The following is a 27,566-nucleotide window of genomic DNA, read 5'->3' as shown; positions in this document are numbered from 1 at the left end:
CAGTGCAGTTTTAGGATCTACCTATAAACTTGGAAACTTTCTGTTAGAACAAATAAGTAACTTAATCACATTCTATTCAGTAATTTGAACAATTCTCTGAGTTGCATATTCCCTTTTTACCTTTATGGAGAAGGTAGACAAAGTTCAGATAGATTAAAGTGAAGTTCAGAGACATGATGTGATTTGCCCTAGGTGTGTCTACTAGACAATTATCTATTAGATACACAGATATTAGATACACAGACCCTCCTAATGAACTTGGAGTTCATGGCACAAGATTAAAAAAAAAAGTCTAGGGATATTTCACTGTCTTTCTAGAAATGTATTAAGGTAAGGAGAAAAATGAAATGTTTTATAAATAGATAAAGGCGGTTTAGTAAGTCGGGTCTATAGATCTACATCACACAGCCTAAACAAATAGCCACATTTAAAACCTACTTTTGATTCTTCTGTACCTAAAACAATTGACTGTGTAAGTATCTATTTTCTGCTTGATCTCTCTCTCTCTGACAGTGTGTGTGTTCTGTGTGTAAAATATGTTAGCTCATCTATTTTTAATTTAGATAAAATCATGGTGGAGGGAGATCAGTAGATAAAAGGGATCAGGAGAGGGAGGAGGAGAGGGAACAGGAAAATACTGGGAAATGATATTGGCTAAGTTACGTTGTTATACTATGTGCATGTCCAACTGTGTAACAGCAAATCCCACCATTATGCATAACTATAGTGCACCAATAAAAATATGGAAAAATTTAAATGGTGGATTTATATATTCAATTAATTTATTCAGCAAATATTTATTGAAGCTCACACATTTGCCTGTGTACTAACCACTAGAAATATGGGCAGACTGGAGAAACAATCAGGGCAATAATCTGATGTTGCAATTGTCTTCTTGAAAGTGAGGTTGAACTAGTGACGTCAATCTGCAGAGCTCAGGCTCCTGGGATACTTTCCAAAGAGGTGCTCAGGACAAACAGATGTTAGGAAACCAACAATTTCTAGGTCTTCAATATGTTAAATAAAGATTAGAGTAGACCACTGTTTTGGACTAAGCTTCTGCACAGACCAGGCAGAAAATCAAAATGGATTTGCTCATGATAAAATCCCACATCATCAAAGCAATTAAAAGAGATACAGCCAAATTTCCCAACAGGCCAGTATCAATTGACATAATGATGACGTTCCCTCTGTCTAAATCCTTACAGAAAAACAACAAACCAGTTGGGCACAGTGGTGCACACTATAATCCCAGCTACTCTGGATGCTGAGGCAAGAGGATCACCAGTTCAAAGTCAGCCTCGAGTAACCTCAAGTAACTAAGCAACTTAGCAAGACCCTGTCTCAAAATAAAAAACAGAAAAGGGTTGAGGATGTGGCTCAGTGGTTAAGCAACCCTGGTTCAATTTCTTGTATAAAAAGGGGAAAAAAAAAACCAGTAAACCAAAGTAACCTGATGTTAACTAATCAGTTATTTTTCCTATTGATCTGTCTCCCTGTCCCCATGTTGCAAAGAAAGTAAATTTGAAGGGACCAATCTGCTTTCATTCTTTTGTTTTTGCTCCATTGCTTTTGTCTTTTGTTTTCTTGAGTCTTTCTGCCCATGACATCAATCTCCTTTGCTTAACCCATTTGAACACTTATTCTAGGTTATGGAATGAAGTGTTACCCAATTCTAGAATTGAAAATAAAGCCAATTAACATCTTTAAGCTTCGTTGTTATAATGTTGTGCTTTGACCTTGATTTCAGTCTTACCCAAGCCTTGCCTGGCAGAAGGCCCCTGGGTTGGGTGAGGAGCACATCTTTCCAATTCTCTTTTCCCATTTCCCTTTTCATGACTGCCTTTCTCTCACTGTACAAAAGGAAAGCTGTTCTTTCATTTGCTCCAAATGGTCTAGTAAGCTGCAAAAACTGCTAGGTATAAAGAAACAGACAGTCTCAGTTATTATGTCCATCCAACCTCCTCTAATGAAGTCACCAGCGAAATCTACTACCAGGCTTCATGGATTTGTCTGGTTGCAGTTATCCTCCTGTTTAGGGTGGAAAAAGGCAATGAAAAGAGAAACTTTTGGTGAGCTTTATGATAATCCAACTTCAAGCTGTTAAAGGCAGCAGGAGTTATGACAATTTTTGTTTAAAGACCTTCCTTCTTCCTCTGATTGTAGTCTGTGTATCATTAAATAGGCATTGAAGAGAGAGACATTGAAGGACGCAGGCCCTTATATTATCCAGGTGACAGACACAGGAACCACTTAATTCTTTTCTACATGTGAAAATGAGAGTATTTAACGTTTCCAAACAGAATGCCAGGACTGAGTGTACCCGGGGCATATACTATATAGTATGCAAATATACCACTTCACCCCAGAAAGCTTGATGGACCCTGTCATCCCCTTCAGTGTCTGTCACACACTTTGATTTCCTGGAGGAGGTGCTGAGTGGTATGTGTGCTTCACTTCTGATGGAGAGCAGCACATTTTAGAACAAAGGGACATATCAGAGATAAGTTATTATTTTACATTTTCTTGGACATATATCTTATACACAGGAAATCCATTCCCATTAATTGTATTGTAGGATGTCTATCTTCCCATTTGGTGCATATCTTTTCCTCATTGTCAATCATCAACCTGTCTTCTCACTTTTTAATATTTAGCATGGACTTAATAGAATGGGTTTATGTTTCTGGGCATATATTATAGATTTTTCTGGGTCTTCCATAGCTGTGGGTTTTGCCTCTGTGGATTCCACCCACCGCAGTGGACAATGTAGTTAGGCCTGCAAAGATTCCATTTCTACTGAACATGTACACTTTTGTTCCTTGTCTTTATTCCCTGAACGATACAGTATAAGGACTACTGCGTGGCATTTACGTTGTATTAAGTCTTAAAAGTAACCTAGAGACTTTTCAAACTAAGTAAGGGAGAAAAGACAAGGAGGAATTAGTATAAAGGAAGATGTGCATAGGTTAAGATGCAAACAGGTTCCATTTTATATAAGGAACTTGAACATCCCTGGAATTTGGTCTGCAGGAGGTCCTGTATTTCTTCCCCTCTGACAGATGCAGAGGGGCAATTTTAATGCTCTTACCAATCATTAAAAACTTCAGTCAGTCATCTCTGCTTTGATCATGGTCCCAGTGTCTTTTTGTTTTGCTATTAATTTTCTCAAAGTAAATTAACCTGAACTCTTAAAAGCAGAGCCCCTACTTCATACTGGTGTAAGACAAAATGTTCTCCAAAACAAACCAAGATATAATATATGGGTTTTTAAAAAAATCAGCCTCTTTTAATTAGGGTTAATTCCTCCCCTCAGAGGTTGTTATGTGATTCTACTTCTCTAAAATACGAAATTATAAGTTTGAATATTTCCAAACATGCAATGAAATCCTAGTCTTTCCATCCGGAATCTTCATATGTTTGCTTTTCTGTCCCTCTGTCATTTAATTTTAAGGAATTTGGTGATGAGCTAGGGACTTACTGGGTTAAGGATTTCTCTGTGTAGGAAGGGGGGGGGACAAGAAGTGCAAGGGAGGGTGAGCAGTGGGGGGCAAGGGAGAGTTAGGCAGAGAAAGAGCAGAACATTAAGGACTAAGCTCAGGACTCTGAATTTTGCCCTGAGCACAGTGAGTTTCAGAGCAGAGTGTATGTGCTCAGAGATGTGTAGAAGAGGCCATTGGTGTGCCAAAGAAATTATTATATTTTATTTTCTCTGATATGGGAAAAAATTAAGTTATATCTAGCTCATATGGATTGATATATGCTTAGCCTGGGACAAGACCACACTGTCACAGACTGTACAGTTTCCTGAAGGGAGAGGAAGTGCATAGTCACCACTAGGGGTGGGGTGGGGTCCCCTGTGCAGCCTGGCTCCTAGCAGGTTGTAATGCCTGGAGGTCTAGCCAGCCTACTTAAGAAGATTTACAGATTATGTCATGCAGTGTTAATTGGTTCTCCTTGTAAGACGGAAGATTGGCTTTCAAAGATTTCTGCAAGAAAACAAAACAAACACAAATAAAATATTAAAAGGATAAAACCAGAATAAAGAAAATATTAATAATATGGAAGCAAGGAAACTTGCCATATTGTTCAAGACAGCTAATGGTTTTCCAATTCTTATTATAAGTTCTCTGTTAATTGCATTAATCAGAACTGACAAGCAGTGGACCACAAAAAACTGATATAATTAGTAAGACTATGTAAGAGGGGTTTACATCCACTGGCCTTTGTGTATATTGTGCCTGCAGCCAAGGTACATAATGGTACAGGAAAATCATAATTGGGGAGATATTTTAAAATGTTAATTATTTCATGCTTATCTCAACTTTTTTATTCCTACTTTTAATGTATTTTTTGTATAAGTTGTTTTTCATAACTAAGTAAGTATATGATAGCCATATATTCACTTTTGGTTAACATAGGTATAAAACCAAATATCCCAAAACTTTGTGGCTTAATAAAGTAACAATTTATTATTATCTCTCCTGGTTTGTGGGTTGCCTGAGCTTAGCCTGGTGTTTTTCTCTTGGGGTCCCTCATACTTTCAATTAGTACCCTGGGGCTGGAGCCATTGGAAGGCCTAACTGTGCCAGACATACAGGCTGGCCGACTCACGGACTCACGTGGCTGGCCTGGGAAGCTGCATGTTGGCTGGGAGCCATCATGTGTGGCCTCTTCACATGGTTTGGCCTCCTACAGCTTGGTGATTGGGTTCTCAGTGGGGAAATCCCACTGAGATTGGCTGCATACATATTTGTCTACCCAAGTACAAGAGGAACAAAGCAGAAGCTGCCAGGTGAGTTGAAGTATATGTCCAGAAATAGAACCAGGTCACTAATATACTTATGCCATGTTCTGTGTGTCAAAATAGTCAAAGTGCTTACCAGATTTAAAAATAAAAAACAAAACTCTACCTCATAAGGATTTGAGCAGAAGAGCATGTGCAATAGAAGATAATTTTGAGGCCATCTTGGAAAAACACAATCTGTCACATATGCTAATAATTTTTGTTACCATAAAATATGGAGGTCGACACTCTAGGTACATGGGAGCCATTGGAATGAGTCAGAATTTTAGGTAGGATCACAAAACTAGTCATTTAACTGATTTGACCTACAGCTGTTTGATCTTGGGAAATGGAGCCAACCTCTCTGAAGGCCTATAATAGAACTATGGTGTGTGTGTGGGTAGGGTGGGGATAGGACACTTGAGTTCTTATAAAATATCCTACCCAAAGTGCCCAGAACATCTGGCTGCACAGTGGGGCAGCTATTATTAGGATTTTAAGTTGAGGCTTTAGAAAATCTTTTCAGAGAGAATACTGGTGACAGCATTAAGGATGGATGTATTAGCGGAGAAGGAGAAAGTTCCAGAATGAACTATTGGGAAATCTCGTCTATTGGCCGGGAGAGTGGACTAGCAAGGAAGGCCAGGCATGTATAGAGAAGAGACATGAGCAGGCAGCAGTCTCAGTGTGACTTCATGTACTGAACTGGGCATATGTCTAGAGCTATACATTTGAGAGCCTATAAGTTTTGCTAAGAACCCCCTTTTTCCACTGGCAAGTACTGATGAAAAGTTGCATGAAAGGGATGTGATTTCTAAATCCATTTGTTTTATTATTCAAAGCAAAAATCTTGAAAGATGATGTGATCATCAAATTTAAAGTTAGTTAACTGTGCTGCTTGAATTGTGTACCCCGAAAAAGAGAGGTTGAAGTCTTAAAACCCAATGCCTGTGAATGCCATATTTGAAAATAAGGTCTTTGTAGATGTCAAGTTAAAATGAGGTCACACAATATTAGCATGGACCTTTAATCCAATATGACTGGTATTCTTATTAAAAAGAAAAAGAAAAAGATATGTGAAGGGGGATATCACTTAGGGATTGATGTGCTGCAGCTCTGCACCAAGAACACCTGGGTTACCAGAAACTGGGAGAGACAAGCATAGCCCTGTCTACATCCAGGCTCCAGAACTATGAGACAATCAATTTCTTTTTCCTTTTCTGTCCCCCCTGCCCCCACCCTCCAGGCTCTGTAGAGACTACCAGAAATTGCCAATGCTGACTATATTGCAAGACATCACAATGGAGTATTGGGAAAAGTTTTCAATTAGCAATTATCTTGCCTCATATAAGCCTCATTAGCTGTAAGACTGCCACTGAGCAAAGCTTGAGACAATCCATTTCTGTCTGTGGTTGTCAGCCGTCCAGTTTGCAGCACTTCGTTACTGCAGCCTAGGAAACTGATCCATTAACTATAGACATAGGAGGCGAAATTGCTGGTTTTATTTGGAGATGTCGCATTAAATAAGCTCAACTGAGAATTCTTTTATCAAGATTTCTGCATGTTTGCCTTTCCAGAGACAGTGAGGTAGGGAGTGGGGGAAGTAGTAGGAATTATGCTGCGTACATATTTGTCTACCCAAGTACAAGTAGGACACAAATAAATAAACCTTGAAAAATACAAGATGTATATTTTTAATACTAGATATATATTTCTTTCATATCATGTTGTAATCAGCAGTATACCCCTAATCCAAAGGCTATACATATAAATGAAAAACAATTAAAGCTGGACAAGGAGAAGGGAGGGAGGAAGGGAGGGAGGAAGGGAAAAAGAGAGAGAGAGAGAGAGAAGAAAAAGATGAGCTGGAGAGTCAGGGATAGGAGCCAGAATTGAGGAGCTTGCTAAAGTATGTTGTCAAAAGCCTTGATACAAAGGCTTGAAGGGTTTTTTTTTTTTTTTTTAAGCCAAGAAGAGGTATGTTCAGATTTGCATTTTGCTATGATTTCTGTGGTTGCCACACTAGGAATGGCCCAGAGGGAATCAAGCCTGACTCTGAGGGGCTACTTGGAAGCCATTTGGCACTGGGATAGTGGTGCTGTGTTTGGAGAAATAGAAACTTCAGCACATGTGAAGCTAGAATTAATAGACACGGTGACTTCTTGGATGTGTTTGATGGACAACCTTTCTATGTCTAGCTAAGAAAATTAAATGGAATAGGGATCAGTATTTTAGTCATCTTTTTTCATTCCTATCACCAAAAGGGCCAACTAGAACAATTTTAGAGGAGGAAAAGTTGATTTGGGGGCATGCTTTTAGAGGTCTCAATCCATAGATGGCTGATTCCATTCCTTGGGGTTCGAGGTGAGGCAGGTAGAAGTGTGTGGTGGATGGAAACAGCTAGGAGCATGGGACCAAGAAGCAGAGGGAACTCTGCTCAACCAGAACAAAACATAAACCCCAAAGACATGTACCCAAGGACCTATTTCCTCCATTTCCTGTATTTCACACCCTACCTGCCTACAGTTATTACCCAGTTAGTCCCCACAAGGGGATTAATATACTGGCTAGATTAAACCTCTCATAACCCAGTCATCTCATCTCTAAATTTTTTTTGCATGATCTCACACATTGGAGGACACCTCATATCTAAACCATACAGTCAAGTAACCCACCTCCACAGGCCACATGTTCTCTGTCCCGTTTCCATAAGTATGTGTGTTCTTTTACATATTTTCTTTGGCTACTTCAGTGAAACAGTGGCAGGTTTGAGTAGATGGAGCAAGGATCATATTTCTCAAAGCCTAAAATATTTTCTACCTGGTCCTTGTAAGGAAGAAGCAAATGAAGGAAATAAAGAGAGAGAAGTGGCTCCGCAGTAACACAGGTGTATTTGGGACAAACCTGCGGAGGGGGACTCAGTGGAGACTGAGACCGCTTATAGCCTGGTGTAAATATAGGGGAATGAGGGAGGGGGAAATTAGGCTGTTGCTAGGAGGTTGTCAGGGAATGGTCCTTGGAGTGTTACCTTCATAAGTAACTAGGTGTTTTCAAGATTTCAGCCCCTGATAACAATTTCCTAATGATGATGGAGTGGGTGGGGTTTCTTTGCATGATGGTGGAGTATTGTTTGGGGTTCGGGTCAGGCTGAGCCAGTGACTTGAAGTGACTCCTGTTGTAAGCTTGAGGATGTGTTTCAAAATGCTATTGCCTATGTCAAGTTCTACCTAACAGCCCTTTACATAAAATGTTTGTCAACACTGCAAAATAATCATTATCTACATTATTTGAAGGTTTAGGATATACAAGGTGTGGTTCTAAGTCATACACATATGTGGTAACGCTTTATGATTGTGTATCCCGATTATCAAATAAGAAGTGTAGCTGTGTCCCATTTTAAAGAGCAGAAAACTCAGGTACAGAGATTCTCATTCATATTCACCACTTCAGGTAGCATCTATATGGCAATGATTCATCAAATAATTACCTTCAATCTAGACCTCCCCTCTAAGCTTCAGATAGCCAGATCTCTCAGAGTCTCAGACACCTCAAAACTCAGTGGCATCCAACCAGATCTGCTCATCCCCTCAAACCACGTCACATTCTAGTGTCTCGTTGTTCTTGATGAATGTAGCCAACTAGATGATACAGCTGGAATCCAAGGAGCCCTCTTAATTGCTTCTTTTTTTTCCTGCTCCTGCCTATTAGGGTATTGATTTAATATTCGAGCAGCCATCTTAAATGTTAACCGCCATCTTATAAGTTTCACTTTCCTGTACTTCCTCTTACCTGAAGTCCCCCCCTCCCCATTAGTGATCTACCCTCTGATTCCCTAACCCTAAGCCAATCCCAGAAGGACACAACCCCTTTGCTCTGGAAAGCCCCATGGTACCATAGACCTAAGCCAATCCCATGCTATTGCCCTCCCATCTCCCTCTGACACAAGCACCCCAGAGTCTATCCCATGGCGCCACAGCTACAACTCCAACCCTTCCCCACAAAAGCTGAACTCCCGAACACCTTGGGGCCTCTCTCTTCTCTAGAGATGGGCTTTATTTGTCAGCTTTGACAAATAAACTTTCCTGTGGATCTCTGCCTGGCCTCCATCTTTCTTTTCTCTCTGGCCCCTCTCTTGCTTTCTCCCTTTCCTTTCACTCCCCATTCTATCTAAAGATGATGGGATCTGGCTGTTTCTCTCCATCTGTATCCTCTACCACAACTCAAAGTCCAATTTATTAATAAGATCATCTGAAATGTGTTTTCTTTAATAGCTTCCTCAAAAATCCATTCCTCTTCACCCAACCCTCTTTCAGTCTCCAAACTGAAGCCCATGCACATGAATTTTGTCACACCCTCCTCATCCCCATTCCCAGACAATTCTTAACTTCTCAGTAGGTTTTCTTGCCCCTGGGTTAAAGTAAAGTAAAAATTGTGAAAGTCAGAGCATCTTAAGATGATAGGTAAGTAGAGTCACTAATAGTTCTGGCTTATTATGGTTGTTGCTTACTAATAACACTTCTTGGGTGAAGAAATTAAATACCTACTTGTAGGGAAAAATTTATTCTTCATTGAAAAACAGTGACTTGTATAGAACAAACTTCTAAGATTATCTGATTCCAATTCCATGGGCCTCTTCAATGTGTTTTGCATTATTTCATTGTTTTTGAGAGTTTTTTTTTTTTTTTGGTTTGTTTACAAACAACTGAGAAATAAATACAAGCAATTCTCATTTATTTTTAATTCATACATAAAAATATAAAATTGCACATGTTTCCAGACATGTATAAATTGCATTACGTTGTAGTCAGGTTAACCCTATTACATCCTCACTTACCATTTCTATATAATGAAACCTTTCTAGCTCTCTGACATGTGTAGTACGTGATAGTACCCACTGATCAACATTTCTCCATCCCTGGCATGGGGATGTAGATCAGCAATAGAGTGCTCCACCAGTATGGGCCAGACCCTGGGTTTGATCCCCAACACCTCAAAAAAAATATTCCCCATCCCTCCACTCCCTTTACTCCCTGGAGCCTGTGATTACCACATTGTACTCTCAATCGTTATGACATCCACATTTTGAGATTCCACCTGTGAATGAGATCACGGTGCTTGTCTTTCTGTGCCTGTCTTATTTCCCACTTCAATTCATGTTGTTGCAGACGACAGGGTTTCCTTTTTTTTATGGCTGAGCAGTATTTCATTGTGCATATGTACCACATTTTCTTTATCCATTCAGTTGATGGATACTTTGGTTGTTTCTATTTCTTGAGATAGCTGGATGATGGTTCTATTTTTAATTTTTTTGAGGATGCTTCATACTGTTTTCCATACTGGCTATATGAATTTATATTCCCATCCACTGTGCATAAGAATTTCCTTTTCTTCACATCCATGTAGGGCTAAGGAACATACTAAAGAAATTCCCTGTCCTTGTGCCTGCCATGACCTTCATACGTCCTTGATGTAACATCTAAAGAATGCTGCCTTCTGGGTGGATTTGGCTCCCTCAGGAGAATTCAGAATCATTGACTTATCTCAAGGCTGTCACTCCCTCTCTTGGGGATTTGGCCAGTCCTTTGGGGGATGAATTGTCCTTGAGAGTCACAGTTGTTAGAAAGGAGGTTTCTTTGTTCTTACTTGAATTTAAGGAGCCTTACTGGGAAATAAGACTTTGGAGTAGCACCCAATAGGATGTTCTGCCCAGGGACTTCCCAGTCAAGGACTCCCAGTTACATGACGTCAGGTGTTAGTGTTTCCCCTGATCTGGTGATGTGTTTTGTTCTCTCTCTCTCTTGACTATCACTTTTGCTTTTGCTCTTGCTTCCATATTATTAGTAAAATAAATGTTATCTTGTATCAAGAGAGTGTCTTTATTGTCTATTGGATCCAACCTGCCAAATTCAGCAGCTGCACACATATGTAACGCTTCAACATTACACTATGCCAGCACTTATTTTCTTTAGTCTTTAATACTAGCCATTCTTGTTTTCTCTGATATGTGGATGCTAACCCACAACAAGGGGTGGAGGGAGAGTAGAAGTTCAGTGGACTAGAGAAAGTGCAAAGAAGGGAAGTGGGGGGGGGGGGAGACAGAAATAGGAAAGACAGTGGAATGAATCTGACCTATATGAATACACCACAATGAATCTCACCATCATTGTGCATCCACAAGACTGGGGTCCTAATTAGACTAAGATATATTCCATGCTTGTCTAAATATTCAAATAGATTCTACTGTCATGTATAACTAAGAAAAACAAATTTTAAAAAATTAAAAATTTTAAAAATAATAGCCATTTTTACTCGGGTGAATTGTGATCTCTCATTGTGGTTTTGATTTGCATTTCCCTGATGATTAGTGATGTTGAACATTTTTCCATGTACCTGTTATCTATTTTTATGTTTTCTTTTGAGAAATGTCTATTTAGATCTGTTATAGATCTGTTGCCCATTTTTTAATCCAGACTGCTATTTATTTATTTAGTTAGTGAGTTTTTGGAGTTCCTTGTGTATTCTGGATATAGATCCCTTGTCACGTGCATAATTTGCAAATATTTTCTCCCATTGCTTAGATTCTCTTTGCACTTTGATGAGTACTTCCTTTGCTATGCAGAAGCTTTTAAAATTATTTTTGTCCATTTTGGCTTTTGGGATCTTGTCCAGAAAATCCTTACTGATTCTGATGTCCTGAAGTGTTTCCCCTAAGGATTGTTTTTTTAAAAGCATTTTATGGATACATAATATTCATATATCTTTTTGCAGTACATTATGGACTTAGGGATTAATTTTTAAGCCTTAGTCAGGGGTGGCTAACTGGTTTCTTAAGGTTTACTTGGTCTGTACAAAAGAAAGAGTAAAATAAAGAAAGAAAGTTTTCAATTTAAAATTCTGGGTTTTCAGGGACAGTTGCCACAGTTGCGATGACACATGATCTACCTGGACTCCGGAATCTTTGGTTCTTGGGACCCCACCTGGCAGGAGAGGCATTTCAATGCCTTGTCTAAAGGGGAGGAAGAAAGGGACAGGTAAAGGTTTCCTTAGTTGATAAGATTGGAACTTCATTTTCTGTAGGGTTGTGTGAGATCATTTCTAAAACCTGACCAGATTTAACTGCTTTCACCCAGAATGAACTGTCATCCTCCCTCTCAAAGATCAAGTTGGTCCCAGTCACCACTTCCTATTCAGACCCAGGAAGGCTCATAATTTAGGCTGATAATTGCCCTGGGAAAACAGAGCAGAGGAGACAATCGCTCTTCCAATCTCCTCTTTCTAAACCGAGTAATATTTCCAACGTCACTTTCCCAGCCTCTAATATCGTTATCACGGGCCTACAGGAGAAAACTGTGAAAACAGTATGACTAGGAGGCTCTTGATTGTTTTGTCTGAAAACGATGAATGGAATGAAGATCTTTGGGCAGAAATAGCACAGAGCTTAGGGGATGAGAGCCTGGTAGCCCCGTCACATCCGGAGGTACAAATAACCACTTGGGTAGGTGATGCAAAGGAATCTAAAAACCGTTTGCAACTGGGGGTCCGTGGCTATCAAGAGCCACGTACTAATGCCATTCCCTGGCTGCAAACTCCCCAGGGCAGAACCTGCCTTTTGTCAGTTTGATTTGGAGTCTGCAGAAAGCTGCCTTTATGTAAATGAATGTCTCCTTTGCCTAGCGGAGGTTTCCGGGCCTCTCTCCCAGAGGTCGTGTAGTAAATAAGAATGCTCGCCGAGTGCCTGCCCTTGGGAAGATGCTGACTCTAGGAGCTTATTCTTGGGCCTCTCTGTTCGAGACCCAGTGGCTAGGACAACGACTTTGGTTTTCGCCTCTGCAGACAGAAAGGGAACAGACAGCCGAGGCTCCTCCCTCCGGGATGCTAGAGGGGCTGCGTCGTTCCCTGAGTCTGGTGCTGGCTCGGGGCCCCGGGCCGTGGCACCTTGCGTCGCGCGGGTGGTGCACCTGGGCTTGGCCACACCGTCCGCTTTCGAGTCCAGCCGCTCACCGGGAGCCACCCCCGCCCTCCTCAGCCTCGCGCTCCTGCAGTCTCCTGATGGCCAGCCATCGCTGCGCCGCGGCGGCCCTCGCCTCGCAGGTACCCCGGACCAGGCGTTTGCGGATGGGGGGGTGGGAGGGAGGTTGGAACCAGCATCTCTGAAGCTTGCGGGCGTGACCGCACGTAGGGCTGCGGTTTCTCGCGCCGCCCTCCTTTGCCTCACTCCACGTTCCGCCTAAGCGGAGGCGGCTCCTCTTCCCGCGTCCTTTCCTTAAATCCAGACTCCCAGCTTGCCAACTCAGCCTTGGCGAGGTCCCTGCTGGCCAAGTCTAATATCCTGCTGGTTGATCCGCTCCGCAGTGGGGATGTGAGGTCCTCACGGAAGCTTTGAGGGGGAGGAGACGGGAGCGAATTTCTGGGCTGCAAGAATCCACAGCCACATCCTGAGAGCCTTCGCCACCCTAAAGTACTTAGAGCGCAGTCTTCTACTCCTTGGATCCCTTTCTTCCCTCGCTTCTGTATTTGATTAGCAAATTGCTCCCCCCACCACCCCCCGTAGGTACCTTTCCCCAATTAGTCCCTCTTCCCTGTATCTGTATCTTTTCACCTCTCCAAATATCACAAGTATTGTCCTTAAAGTGTGGGGTTTGGTGTGATGCGGCTGCGGATGACCCTGCTGGTGAAGAAAATGGTTCACGCTGGTCCCCATCCCTTTTACATTCTGGCTATTGTGCGCCAATGATTGACAAGACCACGAGGCTGAGCGCGCCCTGGAGATTTTTCTATAAATGGCGTTAAAACCCTAGTCTAGACGATTTACTCGGATAGAAAGGAGACAATTACCTTCTTGTTCTTTGTTGGTGAACCCTGGCACCGGGGCTGACCTGGAATTTAACACGTTTTCCCTAAGCTAGCAGAGGAGGACAAAAACAACCCAGACCGCGCCGGCAGGGTAGGAAGTGAAGGGCAGCACTCTTGGGAGGCTCTTGTTTGGGCTGGTGCCTGGGCGTTGGATTGACAGATCATTTTTTTGTTCACCTGGGTACTGGAACAGAGAACACTGTGTGATGGTGAGTATTATTGATCATCCCAAACCCCCGTTAATCCTTTTTGGTTTTACTTAATGGAGGTTTAATTTTTCTTTAAGGACTGCAGTAACGGATGCTCCGCTGAATACCTTGGAGACGGAGGATCAAAAGAGGTGGTGGAGACTTTCAGGGTAAGTTGCTAGCCAGAAATTATGTGTGTAAAACAACATTCAACCATTCAACTGAGTAAATCCTTTTGGAGATTTGGGGGAATGTTCACTGTGTGGGTTATATAGTAACATCTTAAATACCACTTGGGAAAAACGTCACTTGGGAAGCAATAATACCATTCATCATATAAAAAATTACCTAGCACCTAATCACTTATTTTATTTCACGAATCATAACTTTTTATTGAAAATAAGCAATTCCTAAATATTAACCTGGATGTTTTTCTGACTGTATAAGTATAGTCTTCACTGCGCTTATGGAAGAAGTTCACTGTGATTTTTCTCTTTGTCATACTTTATAGTAAAAGTGTTGCATTTTGTTCTTTTCTGTCTTAATTACATGGTTTATATATTAAATAATCTCATGCTTCACAAGGGAATAGTGAGGAGGAAATGAGATAAGAATCTGGTAAAAGTACTTTGAAAAATCATACAAATCCAATTGTAACATATATTATCTTTCTCTATAAATCATTATCCACCTCCCCCAACCATGGAAGATTTTGCTTCTCTTTGTGCCTCATTCTGCTCTCCTGCCTGTTTCTGTCACTGTCGATTGTCATTCACAGTACAGAGTGTCCTAATGATCTCACATCCTGGCAGAGTTCAGAGAGGGAATGAAACGTGACTCATCAATTTCACACATACTCAGCTCTTAACAGTGTGCCAGGCACTGTGTTAGATACTGGGAATCAGTGTAGTACATAGATAAGGTCTATGCTCATGAGTTTTTCAAGAACCAAAATATAACAAAATATACCAATTTCCTTACTCAAGTTCCTGAATTTTATTTGTGCACATTAATACTAGTGCTTTAAAGATAATCTTCATCATAACTCTATAACAACAGATTTACTTTACTACACTATAGAGACTAAGCACTGATACATTTGAGGATTTACATGGGTCCTTAAAAAAATGAGGTAAAACAACTCTCTCTTGATAATCTTTAAGGCTTGTTTTATATGAATTCAGTAAGTAAATTCCTCAAAGGAAGGTGGTAAGTAAGTAATACCTGGAAGACCTTCATACTTTCATACAAAGAAGCATTCTTTACAAAGTAAATAACTAATTATAATATAAGTGATCTATTTGTTTATTTAGATTTCTACATATAAGAGTTTAGTTAAAGAAGAAATATTTATTGACACTCATGTATTTATATATTAAAACATGACTTTCAATGGATGAATTCATAGCATATATGTGATGGGGCAAATGTAAAGTTATTTTGATAATTTGGGGAAGAAACATGAAGGATTTTACAGGATCATCTTGGCCTTTTTTTGTGTGTGCCAGGGATTAAGTTAGGGCCTTGTACATGCTCAGTATGGTTTTCTATCTCTGAACTATACTCCCAGCCCCAATCTTTGCTATTGACAATTTTCTACCTCTTTATTAATCTTATCTTATTCATAATATTTTCTTGCCTCTCTGTCCTCTCAAGTAGATTTCATATTGTTTTTCTCTTCCCTGTTAAAATGAGGTCATTTTAAAGTGAGAATGCAGTCTTTTAATGGAATTCAGCAATGAGATGTTTTATTACATATCCTAGGGAATCTTCCTGTGAAGTTCAGGGTCCTCTTTATTTGAAAGAGGTCAGCTTTCCATTTCTTCCAATTCCATCTGACTCACATATCTCCACAGAATGAAACACTCCAAATCTGTAATTTTCTTCTTTAGACCTTCTCATTAGGTTTTAGGAGAGTATCTCTACAGACAATGAAGATAGATAGCTTCAAGGCTTTCTGAATGGAGTAAGAAAAGTACATAGAACCTATTGTAGAATAAATTTCCAGTCCATCTGTAATACAGGCTTGGTCTTTGACAGTTTTAAGTGTTGTGGGCAATGCAGGAAAGTACAAATGTGTAAGCAAAGGATGTTGGCTGAATTCTGGTTAAGAGAGTCCCCAGGTGCTTTCCAGCAAGTTGTACTTCCCTGCTATGGGCTTCCCCACTTCAGAGCAAATTGCTATCTACCACAAATATTGAATCAGGAAAATTTTAATATGCCCTGCTTTTGTCAGTATGTCTTGTCATTTCACAATCAGTCATTGTAGCATTCCAGATTCTTCTGTAAACATAAGGCATGAAAAATCCTGATTTGAAGTTATCAGACAATGTGGAGCATCACTTTATAAACTCTGTTATTTTAAAACCCATCAATCAGTTAGGGAAATGTAGAAAAAAGAAAAGGGCTTTTTGAAAACACTGATAAAAATTGTTTATAAAATTATTTTTTCCCCTTAGAGCCTAATTTAGTATCTACTCAAAACTAGTCACATACCTTCAGTTAATATTGTTTGTTTATTTGTTTTTATTTTATTAATGATATGGGATTGACCCCAAGGGCACTATGCTATTGCACTGTATCCCCACTGCCTTTTTTTTTTTTTTTTTTAATTTTGAGACAGGGTCTCCTTATGTTGTCCAGGTTGGCCTCCAACTTGGAATCCTATTGCCTCAGCCTCCCAAATAGTGGGAATTATAGATGTGGACCACTATGCTCTGCTAATTTACTTTTGAACTCATTCAGCTATATCACCTAGTTGTTTTAGTATATTTAGGTAATTTCTTTGAGGTCAGGTTAAAAATTATTATTTTTGATTTCCAGACTTGTAGAAATTTTCACAAAGGAAATTAGAGTTCTTCATGAAATTCTAAAGTCACCCAATTATGTATTACTTTGAAAAACTTTGTATCCCTATGTACAAATCAAAGTTAGAACATTATTATTCATATCATTGAGAAATCACATCTTAAAAAAGGGTGTTGTAACTAACTAGAACAAATAATAATAATTTTAAAAAGAGTGTTATGGTCTACTGAAGTAGAATAAATATCTGGAAATTCAATCATTTATATTCCATCTTCAGAATTTTAACTATTATGAGCAATTTATAATTAGATGAACATTAATCTGCATATAACAAACCTTATTCTATATCTCTGCTTTGCTATTCACTTCATCTCCTTGAACCAGTGGGTCTTTATGTGTGCTTCTAGAGGTATTTTGTTCATTTTTTGTGGTGTTAGGGATTGAATTTAGAGCCATATGCCAGACAAGTGCTCTACCACTGACCTACAACCCAGCCCTAGAGGTATTTCAAGGAAAGGACTCAGAAAACAAAATTACATATAGTGGACCATGATCATCTCAATATTGGATGCACATTGGATTTAGCTGTGGAAGCTTTTAAAAAGTCTCATCATTCCCATTTCATAACTGAATCAGAACCTCAGAGGGGTGGGGGACAGAACATATTTTATTCATTTTTTAAGCTACACAGGTGATTCTAACTTTGTAGCCACATTACCTTGCTTGAAGATCTTATCAATTTGAAAGACGGATTGGAAAATCACTGATGCTGAGGAGGGAAGTGTAGCAACTCACAGAATAAAGCTCAACATTACTCAGATTCACCTCCTGTGAACTGCCTTTCCCCTTCCTGGTTTGCTTCTTCATACCTCAAAATCAGTAAGAAATTTTAAACATGGTAGACCAGAGTCATGGTGAACAGAGTCAACGCTCGAAGAAAACTGGAATGTCTATCAGGATAGCCAGTAGAATGGACTAAATGGCTATATCAGCCCAGCCCTTGCCCATCCCTTCTCTGGCTCCAGTAGCTACAAGACTTCTGTGACCTGTCTCCTACCATTTTATTTATCCACATTTTCTACATTCCTGCCACACTGGGTATGTTAGTCAGTCTTTGTTGCTGCGACCAAAATACCTGACAAGAACAATTTAGAGGAGGAAAGATTTATTTGGGTTTAAGGTTTCAGAGAATTCTCTTCCTGGTCAGCTGGCTCCAATGTAGAAACAGCATGGAGGGAGAGGATGGTGAGCAAAGGTGCTCAGCAAGTGGCAGCAAGAAGCAGACAGAGAAAGAGAAGAAGGGGCCAAAGTGAAGATAAATCCTTGCTGCTTTGGGGACCATGCTTTTAACACATGAGCTTTGGGTGGGGAGGACATTGCAGATCCATACCATAACACTGGGGTTTTTGCTATTTCTTAAACATTCCATGTTAGTTCCTACCTCAGGAACCTTGTCCTTGGCTTTGATTGCCTAAATTACTTTGTCCCTAGATTTCTACATGGCACATCTTCTTTCTCCATCCAAGTTTCTGCTCAGATACAACTTCATCTCATGAGTGAGGCCCTCAATAAAACTTCTAAGACAAGCATTCTCTTTCCTACTCTATTTTCTTTCTTTCTTTTGTGGTGGTGCTGAGGATTGAACCCAGGGCTTTGTGCATGCAAGGCAAACACTCTACCAACTGAGCTATATCCCCAGCCCTCCCACTCTATTTTCTTCAGTTGCTTTGATTTTTTTTTATAGCAGTAATCACCTCTTGACAATTAGTTGTTATCTGTTTATTTTTTTTTAATTTCTCCTCACTAGGAGAACAAGAACCTGATGTTCCTTAAGATCTATAGCAGTACAGGTACATAGTAGGTTAAAAAAAATGTTAGTTTGAATGAATAGTAATTACTAATCACAGTTTGTGCCTGTTCATGGCTGACAGAGAACTTGCCCAAGCAGGGAAGTTTGAGATTTGTGCACTATTGATACAACCTGTGTAGCACTGTGTAGTGCTGGTGCAGCCAATGTTTAATAAGGGAGAAATTTAGAAGAGCAAGCAAGGTGGGGAAGTTACCCTACATTTATTTGGTATGAAACAAAAACTTGGTTTTGTTTTAAAAATATTCTTATGTAGATTGTCATTGTCATAGCTACCATTACCATTTCATGGCAGGAAGAGAATTATAGATCTTAGGAATGCAAAAAAGTTTATAAAGATCATGTGTACTAGGCTTCATGTTTGGGGTATAATAATGACAGTAATTGTAACAGCATGGTGAACTTTTATGTTACCCTTAAAAAACTATGCATATTTTTAATTCTGTTGGAGGGATGCAAGAGCTGTTGCCTTTGTCATATTTAACGTGTATCTGGAATTTAGCAAGTAAAAAGAGTTCACCCTTTCAGTTCATACTCTTCTCTCCAGTTCACAACCATTTTTTTCCTGTGTGTCTTATTACTTCCTTCTTTAAAGAGAAACATTTACTAGTTGTCCTAAGAGAAGAAAATTTGCATTAAGTTTATCTTCCAATATTTATATGATTCCAGATTTTTCTTAGTACAGGATTTCTCCCCATTCACTAAAAACAGCTAACCGAATAACATTCCAGGTACTTACTTCATTGTGCAAGAGCACTGTGAAGCTATTCATATCATAAAAATGTTTGTCTTAGAATTGTCCTGACTCTGAATCTTGACCGGCTTCTATAAATGTGTCTACATTGATGAGGCGACATATCTGGAATCCACCAAACATCATCAGAATATAGGAAAACTACACTGTTCTGTGCCAGGCATGGTGCTAGGGATGGAGATGTAATTGTAAGTATTCAAATATATTCAAATGCTCCAGTCAGAATTTTTGTCAGAACAGTCTAGAACAGGGGTGACAAACTTTTTTTTTTTGATATGTGAGTGTGTGTATCTGTGTGAGTGTGTGTATATGCATTCATATGCGCGTGCTGAAATTAAACTCAGGGCTTCATCCATGCTAAGCATGCCTCTACTGCTAAGTTACATTCCCAGCCCCTGACAATCTTTTTAACAAATTTTTCTGGTTTTTTTTTGGGGGGGGTGGGGGGAGGACACTGTGAATTTAACCCTTGAATGCTTTGCCAATGACCTATATTTCCAGCTCTTTTTTTAAAAAAACAATTTTTTGTGCCAATTTTATTGAGAAAAAATTAACATACAGTAAGATTTGCCAGTTTTTGTGTGTATGTATGTGGTGCTGGGGATTGAACCCAGAGGACTTATGCATGCAAGGCAAGCACTCTACCAACTGAGCTAAATCCCCAGCCCTCCAGCTCTTTTTATTTTTTATTTTGAGACAGGGTTTCACTAAGTTGCTTAGGGCTGTACTAAATTGCTGAGGTTGGTTTTGAACTTGCAATCCTCCTGTCTCAGCCTCCTGAGTCACTGGGATTACAGGCATATGCCACTGCACCGGGTCAATAAACTTTTTTAATAGGTCCCACTAATAAGTACTGTAAGCTTGATGGCCATTTAGCAATTTAGCAAGTAAAAAGCTTTCTGTCAGAACTAGTGGATCATGCCACTATTGAAAGTAAAAGAAAGGTATGATTGTGTTCCAGTAAAATGTTAAATTGAGAAACAGGTCAGCTGGCTGCATTTAGTCTACAGCATAGGGGTTTGCCCAAACTCCTACTTAGTCTAGAAGATCAGGAGAGAAATGAGCTCCAAAGCTAATCAAAATAATTTAGCTGAACTATATCCCTTTAAATAAATGTATTGTACTTAGTAAGGGATTGTAAGTTAATTTATTTATTTCGATTAAATAGTGATAAGAAAAAGTTGGTATCCTATCCAAATGTGGCACTTTATGGTGACATGTGACAAGGTGGCTTTACTAGGTTAGCCTGAACATTGCAGTAGTATGTCCTAATGCGCGTGCTTCATTGTAATGAGAGCTTTCTAGTCCTCTTAGAATAGTTTTCCATGTCCAGTGGGCGGACGGCGGGCGAGCTCAGACCGTTGGCCCCACCTGGAGCTGTGGCAGTTGGGCAGGGCTGACGGCGTGGGCGGTGGAACTGGGAAGGCGAACCCACCACCTGCACCCCTGAACTCCCGGTCTTGCTGAGTGATTGCCTTCTGGGCCCCTCGGAGCTGGCAGGCAAGATAGACTGGCCCTGCCCACCGCTGCAGGGCGGTGGGGTCCCCTGTACCTCCACAGCTGCCGGAGCGCAGGATGCAGCGCAGGAAGGTGCCCGCCACCCTCAGGCCAGAGGAGCCTGCAGAGAAACGTCCCCACTTTCATGGTTGACCCGTTGGACAAATTTGCCAGCCCGAGAATTCCAGTGAACAACAAATGGCGACTCCTTCCCAGCCCCCGGGCTGCGTTTGCAAGTAAAGATTGCTCATGGGGGTGGGGGGGGGGAAGATTGCTCATCGGCACCTCGAGGTGGTGGAAAACATTGCGAAGCTCCTGGCAGAGAACGAAGTCCCACAACTTTTTATAAAGATGATAGAAAACATGAATTCAAACCACGATAAAAAAGGCACCATGGTGAGAAAAGGACTTTATCATCAAAAAGAAATGGCGATGCAGTCCATGCTTCTAAGTCCATGCTTCTAAGACAGGAAATCTTGAACATAGTCTACATATTTTCACCTCAGAATTCAGCCATGAACTGAAAATGGGGTCTGCAGATGAGAGACTTGTATCATACCTGGAGTCCCTCCCTGTGTCTTTGACCAGCAATCCTGTGAAGGTCTTTTAGGAGAAATCTGCTGAGGACCTTGTGAGAAAATGGTGAAAAAGGCCACCACCTCCTTCTCTACCCCATAGATGTTAATACCGAGCTCTAAAGGGAACAGAGCCTTTTGTTATCCTGTAACTACAGGAGTGAGCTGCCTTCATCCCTTTGATACCAGTTATTCCAAGTTGAAAGAAAAAGGAATCAAAACCTTGAGTGGAGATACGATGAGGTCTTTAAAAGACAAAAGTCATTGCAAATTTTCAGACTTGAAAAGATTTCAGTTTCAAAACAAGTAACCCACAGAAGCTTCTGGAGTCCTTTCTTATTCTTTGGTCCTGGAGGCCAAAAAGTGAGCTATGCCCGCACATGACTTGAGCCATTTCTTGCTCTGACCTCTCAAGAAGCCATGTGAGGGAATTTCAAACACCAGCTAGAGAAGGCCCTGGCTGTGCCTGGATTCTTTGCTCATTAGTACAAGGAAATCTTGGTGGTAGCCTGTGAAACTCAAGGATAGTTAGCGCGTTTGGTGGTTTGGGGATTCTAGTTTTGGTTTTTTGATATTGATTTTTTGATTTGGGTTTTTTGTTTTGTTTTTCTTTTTTGTCTATTTTTTTTTTTTTTTTTTTGGTATTTTTAACTAACATCTGTAGTAGTTAAGATGTGCAGTGAGAGTAGTCAGAGTAGTGAAGTGTGGCAAGGGGACCAGCTTAAGCTGGTCCATCTTCACGGACTATTAATGGGTCCTGAGCAACATTGGTCAGAGTGGCTTTGCCCAGGTGAAATTAGCCTGCTATCTCCTCACCAGGACAGAGGTGACTGTAAAAAGTCCTGCCAAATATATAGCAGCACCTCCCCAATCATATTCAAATAGGATACAATGGGGACTAGAACACTCAAATGTGATCCAGCTGTTTCAAATTATTGACACATTGAAAATATCTACCCAGAGAAGGTTCAGGTAGATCACATGTACCATGTGCTACTACCAGAAGAAAGACATGGCTCATGGAGACTTGAAGCTGGAGAACATCCCAGTGAGAGCCAGAGGAAACATCAAACTCATTGACTTCAGCCTGAGTAGCAGGTTCATGGTTGGGCAGAAGCTGGACAGGTTCTGGGGCATTGTCTCATACTCTGCCCCATAAATCTTCCAGAGGGAAAAATATGAGCACCCTTGCAGTGAACATCTGGTGCCTGGGTGTCATTCTGTGTTTTATAGTCATAGGGTGCCACTCATTTAAGAGGGATGACTGCTTGGCAGCTGGCAGAGCTGATCCTGCATGCAAGATACTACATTCCCTTAGGTTTCTGTTGAAGTGTGAAACCTCAACTATTAAATACTGACTGTGGACTCTACACAGAGGCCTATGGTAGATCAAATCATGGGGCACCCATGGCTGAATCAGGGTAAGGAGCATTCACTGATCGTTCTAGTGCATACTCCCCAAACCACCCAGACTTCATAATAATGACAATCACGTTTAACATGGGTTGTGACCCAAACAATACCTGGGGCATCTCTGACACATAGAAAATTTCATGAGGGAATGGCTGTGTACCTGATACTCCAGCACCTGATAATCCAGGCAGCAGGCTGCATGATCCAGTTAAAGCCTGGGCATCCAGAGGCTGGGCCTTGCCCATGCCCCTGCTAACCTCTCTCTTCATCCAAAGAGGAGTGCCAGTGAGCTTGCCCTTTGGCCCTTTCCCTTATAGCCCTGGGAGCATCCGTTGCCTGAGGAGGCCAAGCAGTCAGGGCTAAAGGGAGGCAAAAGAGCCAGCCTGCATGCAAGGACCCCCACTCCCAGCATAGCTCCCCAGCATGTCCCTGTGTGCCCCACAGCAGCTCCTGGACGATCATCGGTGGGTGGAACACAGCAGCAAGTCCTCCCAGGGTATGTGGCCAGAAGAAAACTCCTCTATATAGGGAAAAACTTCTCTCTATAGGGCAACCCCACAACCCATACATGGCAATAGCAAGGGATGAAAGGGGGGACTACGAGAATTGCCATCTATATTCAACAGCTATGTTGCTGCATGCCATGTTCCTGCTGCCTGGCCTGAAAGTCAGGTCTGCATTCAAAAATAAAGTGGCTCCCATGAAAGGAGGACAGAAATGTGCTGGATTCAGAAAGTGGCTCCAATGAAAATGGAGAACTGAGACAAAGACAAAACCAATGGACAGCCAGAGGCCCCTGAGCTGTGTGGATCCTGATGTCATGGTGTGGGCACCGCTCAGGTGTGGACTCACACAGCTACTGGAGAAGCAGTGCAAACTGGTTGGGGCAGTGTGGAGCCACCTGGGACCAAGCCTCCTCTCTACCCATACCTGGAAGAGACATCAGAGACTGTTTTCCCTGGGACACTTACCCCACCCTGCTCTTCTCAGTCTTTTCTCCCATGTTTCTGGGATGACAGAGATGGTTCTTAATAAATTTGTGTCTAAGGACAGTTAAAAACAAAAACAGTTTTCAGCCTGAATATTTTTCTGAAAATAAAGCTGATTGTCATTTATAATCTAAGACTAAGGTAGCTGTAAGGCAGTGAATTGATCTGGAATAATAAGATCAATTAAAAATAATAAGAGGTGGGCTGGGGATGTGGCTCAAGCGGTAGCGCGCTCACCTGGCATGCGTGCGGCCCGGGTTTGATCCTCAGTGCCACATACTAACAAAGATGTTGTGTCCGCCGAGAACTAAAAATATTAAAAATTCTCTCTCTCTCTCTCTCCTCTCTCTCTCTCTCTTAAAAAAAAAAATAAGAGGTGATAATGTAGAATGACGGTTTGTATTTTTTTTTGTCTTGGTTTGATTTATTTAACGCTGGGGAGTAAGCCCAGGGCCCTGGGCATGCGAAGCACCTATTGTACCACTGAGCTACACCACTTCCTCCTGACCCATCTCTAAGTTCTGTATTTGATTTGGGAGGAAATATTTTTATGGTCTTAAAAGAAGTAAAAGCACTGGGTGTGTTACTCAGTGATAGAGTCCTTGCCTAGCATGCATGAGCCCCTCAGTTTTATACCCAATATGTCAAAAACAAAAACTGTGCAAACCAGGCAGAGTGGCATGAACTTGTAGGTGCAGCTACTTTTTCTAAAAGGAAAAAAGGGGGGGAATTTTTTTTTAAGTGGTATTCAACATTACTTACAACCTATGAACAGGTTGAACCTGTTCCTGTTTTTTTCTGCTGTCAAAAAGCCTTTTCCGCCTTTTTTTCCCACAACTATTATAAAGTTATTGGTGGTCATTTGTACACTTGCGTATTTGGTCATCTGAAATGAGCAAACTGGCTTTGTCGAAAGTTAGTGAAATACTGTGCTGTGCGAAGTTGTTTCCTACTACTTTTATGTGTTTTTGAATAGGCCTTTTGTTCACTGTTTCCTTAACACATAACAGAGGATTTACATCCTAGTGTTCATTCTCTTCTTGTCTGTTTTCAAAGTGAAAAACATTTGCTTCACTCTGCTAATTTCTTCTGTTGAGCATCCAGAGGATTTTGAGGGTTTATGCCAAAAATTCTTTGGGGGAGTTAGAGCATAGCCATTGTCAAGAAGAGTTTCCGTTATTAATGACCATTTCATTTAACAAGTCATTGTGACCATTGTCATTTGTATTATGGAAGATACCCCTTTCTTCTTTCCCAAATGCTCAACTGTGGTGGGAGTAATGAAGAGATGTCTTCTCCTTTTTGCAATATTTTACCTCATCTGCTATTTTTGTCCCTGTATAAAGTATTACTGAAGTTTTTTTGTTCTGATATTCTACTAGGCAGTGTACATTGCAGAGTTTCTGAACAATCAACTGAATTCTGAACACAAGTGGGGTCTGTTTGGCTCACATAGTGTTAAATTTCTGTGTTTTAGTTGTTCATAATTAAAATTCAAGTGATTTTGCTCTATACCCTCAGTATCACCTAGCTGGTAGATATTCAGATACTTAACTTTAATGTTGCTGATTTTTATCCCCCAGGCTAAAGATCTAATAATCACACCAGCCACCATCTTGAAGGAAAAACCAGATCCCAATACTCTGGTTTTTGGAACTGTGTTTACGGATCACATGTTGACAGTGGAGTGGTCCTCTGAGTTTGGATGGGAGAAACCTCACATCAAGCCTTTTCAAAACCTGTCACTGCATCCTGGATCATCGACTTTGCATTATGCAGTAGAAGTAAGTATATGGGAATTGATGATGGTGATGTGCTTATACTTCACTATGGAAGTCAAGTAGCTCCCCTGCTAAAATAGCTTTTGGGTATTTTAGGCTTTATCATATATACTAGAGGGAGTCATAAATGTCACTAAATTTTTTCCCATAGACAATTGAATTGAGGATAAGTCCTAAGAAGATTTTTTTTTTCAGATAATCTTGAACTTTCTATGATGTCAATTAAAAAAAAAAAAACCACTTAGAACAAATAGAAAGGATAGTTGGTTGGAAAATTAGTGAACAAAAATCCCATACTCTTGATCTTTTATTAAATCACTTGTCTTTTCTGATCTTGGAATGATTGAGAAGGGGTTATTAAGTACATTATTATAATTAGATTTTAGTGCTAATTGCATGCTTTTATGACTAGCAGCAACATATAGTTATGTACATTAAGGGACATGTAATTAAATGTTCTCCTTTAAGCATGAGTTGATGAGTTGGAGTAATCATAGGCATAAGAATTTAATGAATTTTTTCACTAGTCCTCCTGAGGAGACACAGTTAACTAGATACTTGCAATTCTGTTGACTCTACATTTCATTTTATTCCCTTTTAATGTGTTGGACATCTTTCCCAAAATATTGAGGGTGCTGAAAATAGATAATGGTCTACCTATTAAGAGAGTAAAAGATAATAATAGTGAAATACTAATAGCTGTAATGATAACTATTTTGTACATTGAGTTCCTTCATTGTGTCCTGTACTATGTACCTTATATCCATCATTCATCTCCTCTAATTATCTTAAGCAGCATATGGTTAAACATTCAGGTTCTGGAGTCAGACTTTCTGGGCCCAAAATCTGTTTTAGTTGCTTCCTTGGGAGTTCTTTAACTTGGGAAATTTTAATCATTTGTGCCTTTCATATTTTTATCTATAAAATTAAGATAGTGTTGATATCTACCTCACAGTGTTCTTCTAAGTATAAAATAAGATAATTAATTCATGCATGTAACACCATGCCTAGTGCACCCTGAGCACCCAGCTGTTAGCTATGGTAACCCCTGATGCGGGAGCATCATCTACCATAGAAGCTGACTGAGAAGAAGTTGTTTCTCGCCCACTATTATGTAGTGAAGATGGAGCCAGGATTCAATCCTATTACTCTTGTAGCTTACTCATGATCCTAAGTGTATGCACTCAAAAGACTAGGAGGTTTATTTTCATTAACTTGTTCAGAATTAGAAAATCAAATAATTTTGGGAACATATTCACTATCCATATATATCCACAAAATGTAAAATTTAGGATTCTTAAGTTCCATTCCCAGCTCTCTCTTTTAGCTGTATCAACTTGGTGAATTCTTCTGTAATTCATGCCAAGCCCTTGCCATGTCAGAGCATGTAATGAAGAACAACTGAAATTGCTTTTAATTGAAAAGAAGGTATTTGGTAGTATGGTCAAACTAGAACACTGCTCCTCAAACTTGGCACGGTCCCACCTCCAAGTTTCTGATTGCTAACAAGTGTTGAGGTCACCTTAATTCTATTGCTTTAGGAACCCCATTTTTGAGACTGGCCTATAGGAAGTAAATTAGAAGGGATTATACCATTTTGGAAAGATTTTGGTGGTCATTGGTTTTTGAAAGCTCTTTGGAAATCTACTTAGATGAGTTGAAATGCTAGCTTGATTAGTTTTTCCAATTTGGAGTCCTGTGAGTTGATAGTTAAAAAAAAAAAAAATCTCAAGGCTAGGGCTGTAGCTCAGTGATAAGAGTGCTTACCTAACCTGTGTGAGGCACTGGATTTCATCTCCAGCGTTGCAAACAAAATAAAACAAGGACTCAAAATATTGTTATCCTTTCTTGTAAAAACCAAAGTCTTTGGATTATTAGGGTTCTACTTATAAAAAAAATTAAAAAGGTTTTCTTTAAGAGCTGGATTGTGTAATGTATAGTTATCGACTTTGTATTACAAAATGAATGACTTATTAATTATCTTCCATGTTTCTGGGGGTTGTGTAGTATGATTAAGTAGTTTATTTTAGGGGGTCTCTTACGTGGTTGCTGTCA

The 27,566-nt window shown here is 40.2% G+C and overlaps 1 protein-coding gene across 2 annotated transcripts in view; it reads left to right on the top strand.

Annotated features, from left to right (window-relative positions):
- The window catches only part of BCAT1 (branched chain amino acid transaminase 1), a gene marked incomplete at its 5' end in the record, with an annotated part of 108,093 nt that overhangs the window by 24,309 nt on the left and 56,218 nt on the right, over positions 1–27,566 (top strand). The window contains 3 exons of one of the 2 annotated variants that reach the window (XM_081309852.1): positions 12,659–12,877; positions 13,926–13,997; positions 25,314–25,514. In XM_081309852.1, coding sequence (XP_081165978.1) covers positions 12,659–12,877; positions 13,926–13,997; positions 25,314–25,514 — 492 coding nt within the window. Of the gene's footprint in view, positions 1–12,658; positions 12,878–13,925; positions 13,998–25,313; positions 25,515–27,566 lie in introns of those variants that run through there. The other variant, XM_081309853.1, reaches the window with a different exon arrangement.

This window comes from Spermophilus citellus (genome assembly GCF_964194105.1).
Source record: "Spermophilus citellus genome assembly, chromosome: 10".
Lineage (NCBI taxonomy): Eukaryota > Metazoa > Chordata > Mammalia > Rodentia > Sciuridae > Spermophilus > Spermophilus citellus.
This window is presented reverse-complemented; position numbering and strand designations above follow the sequence as displayed.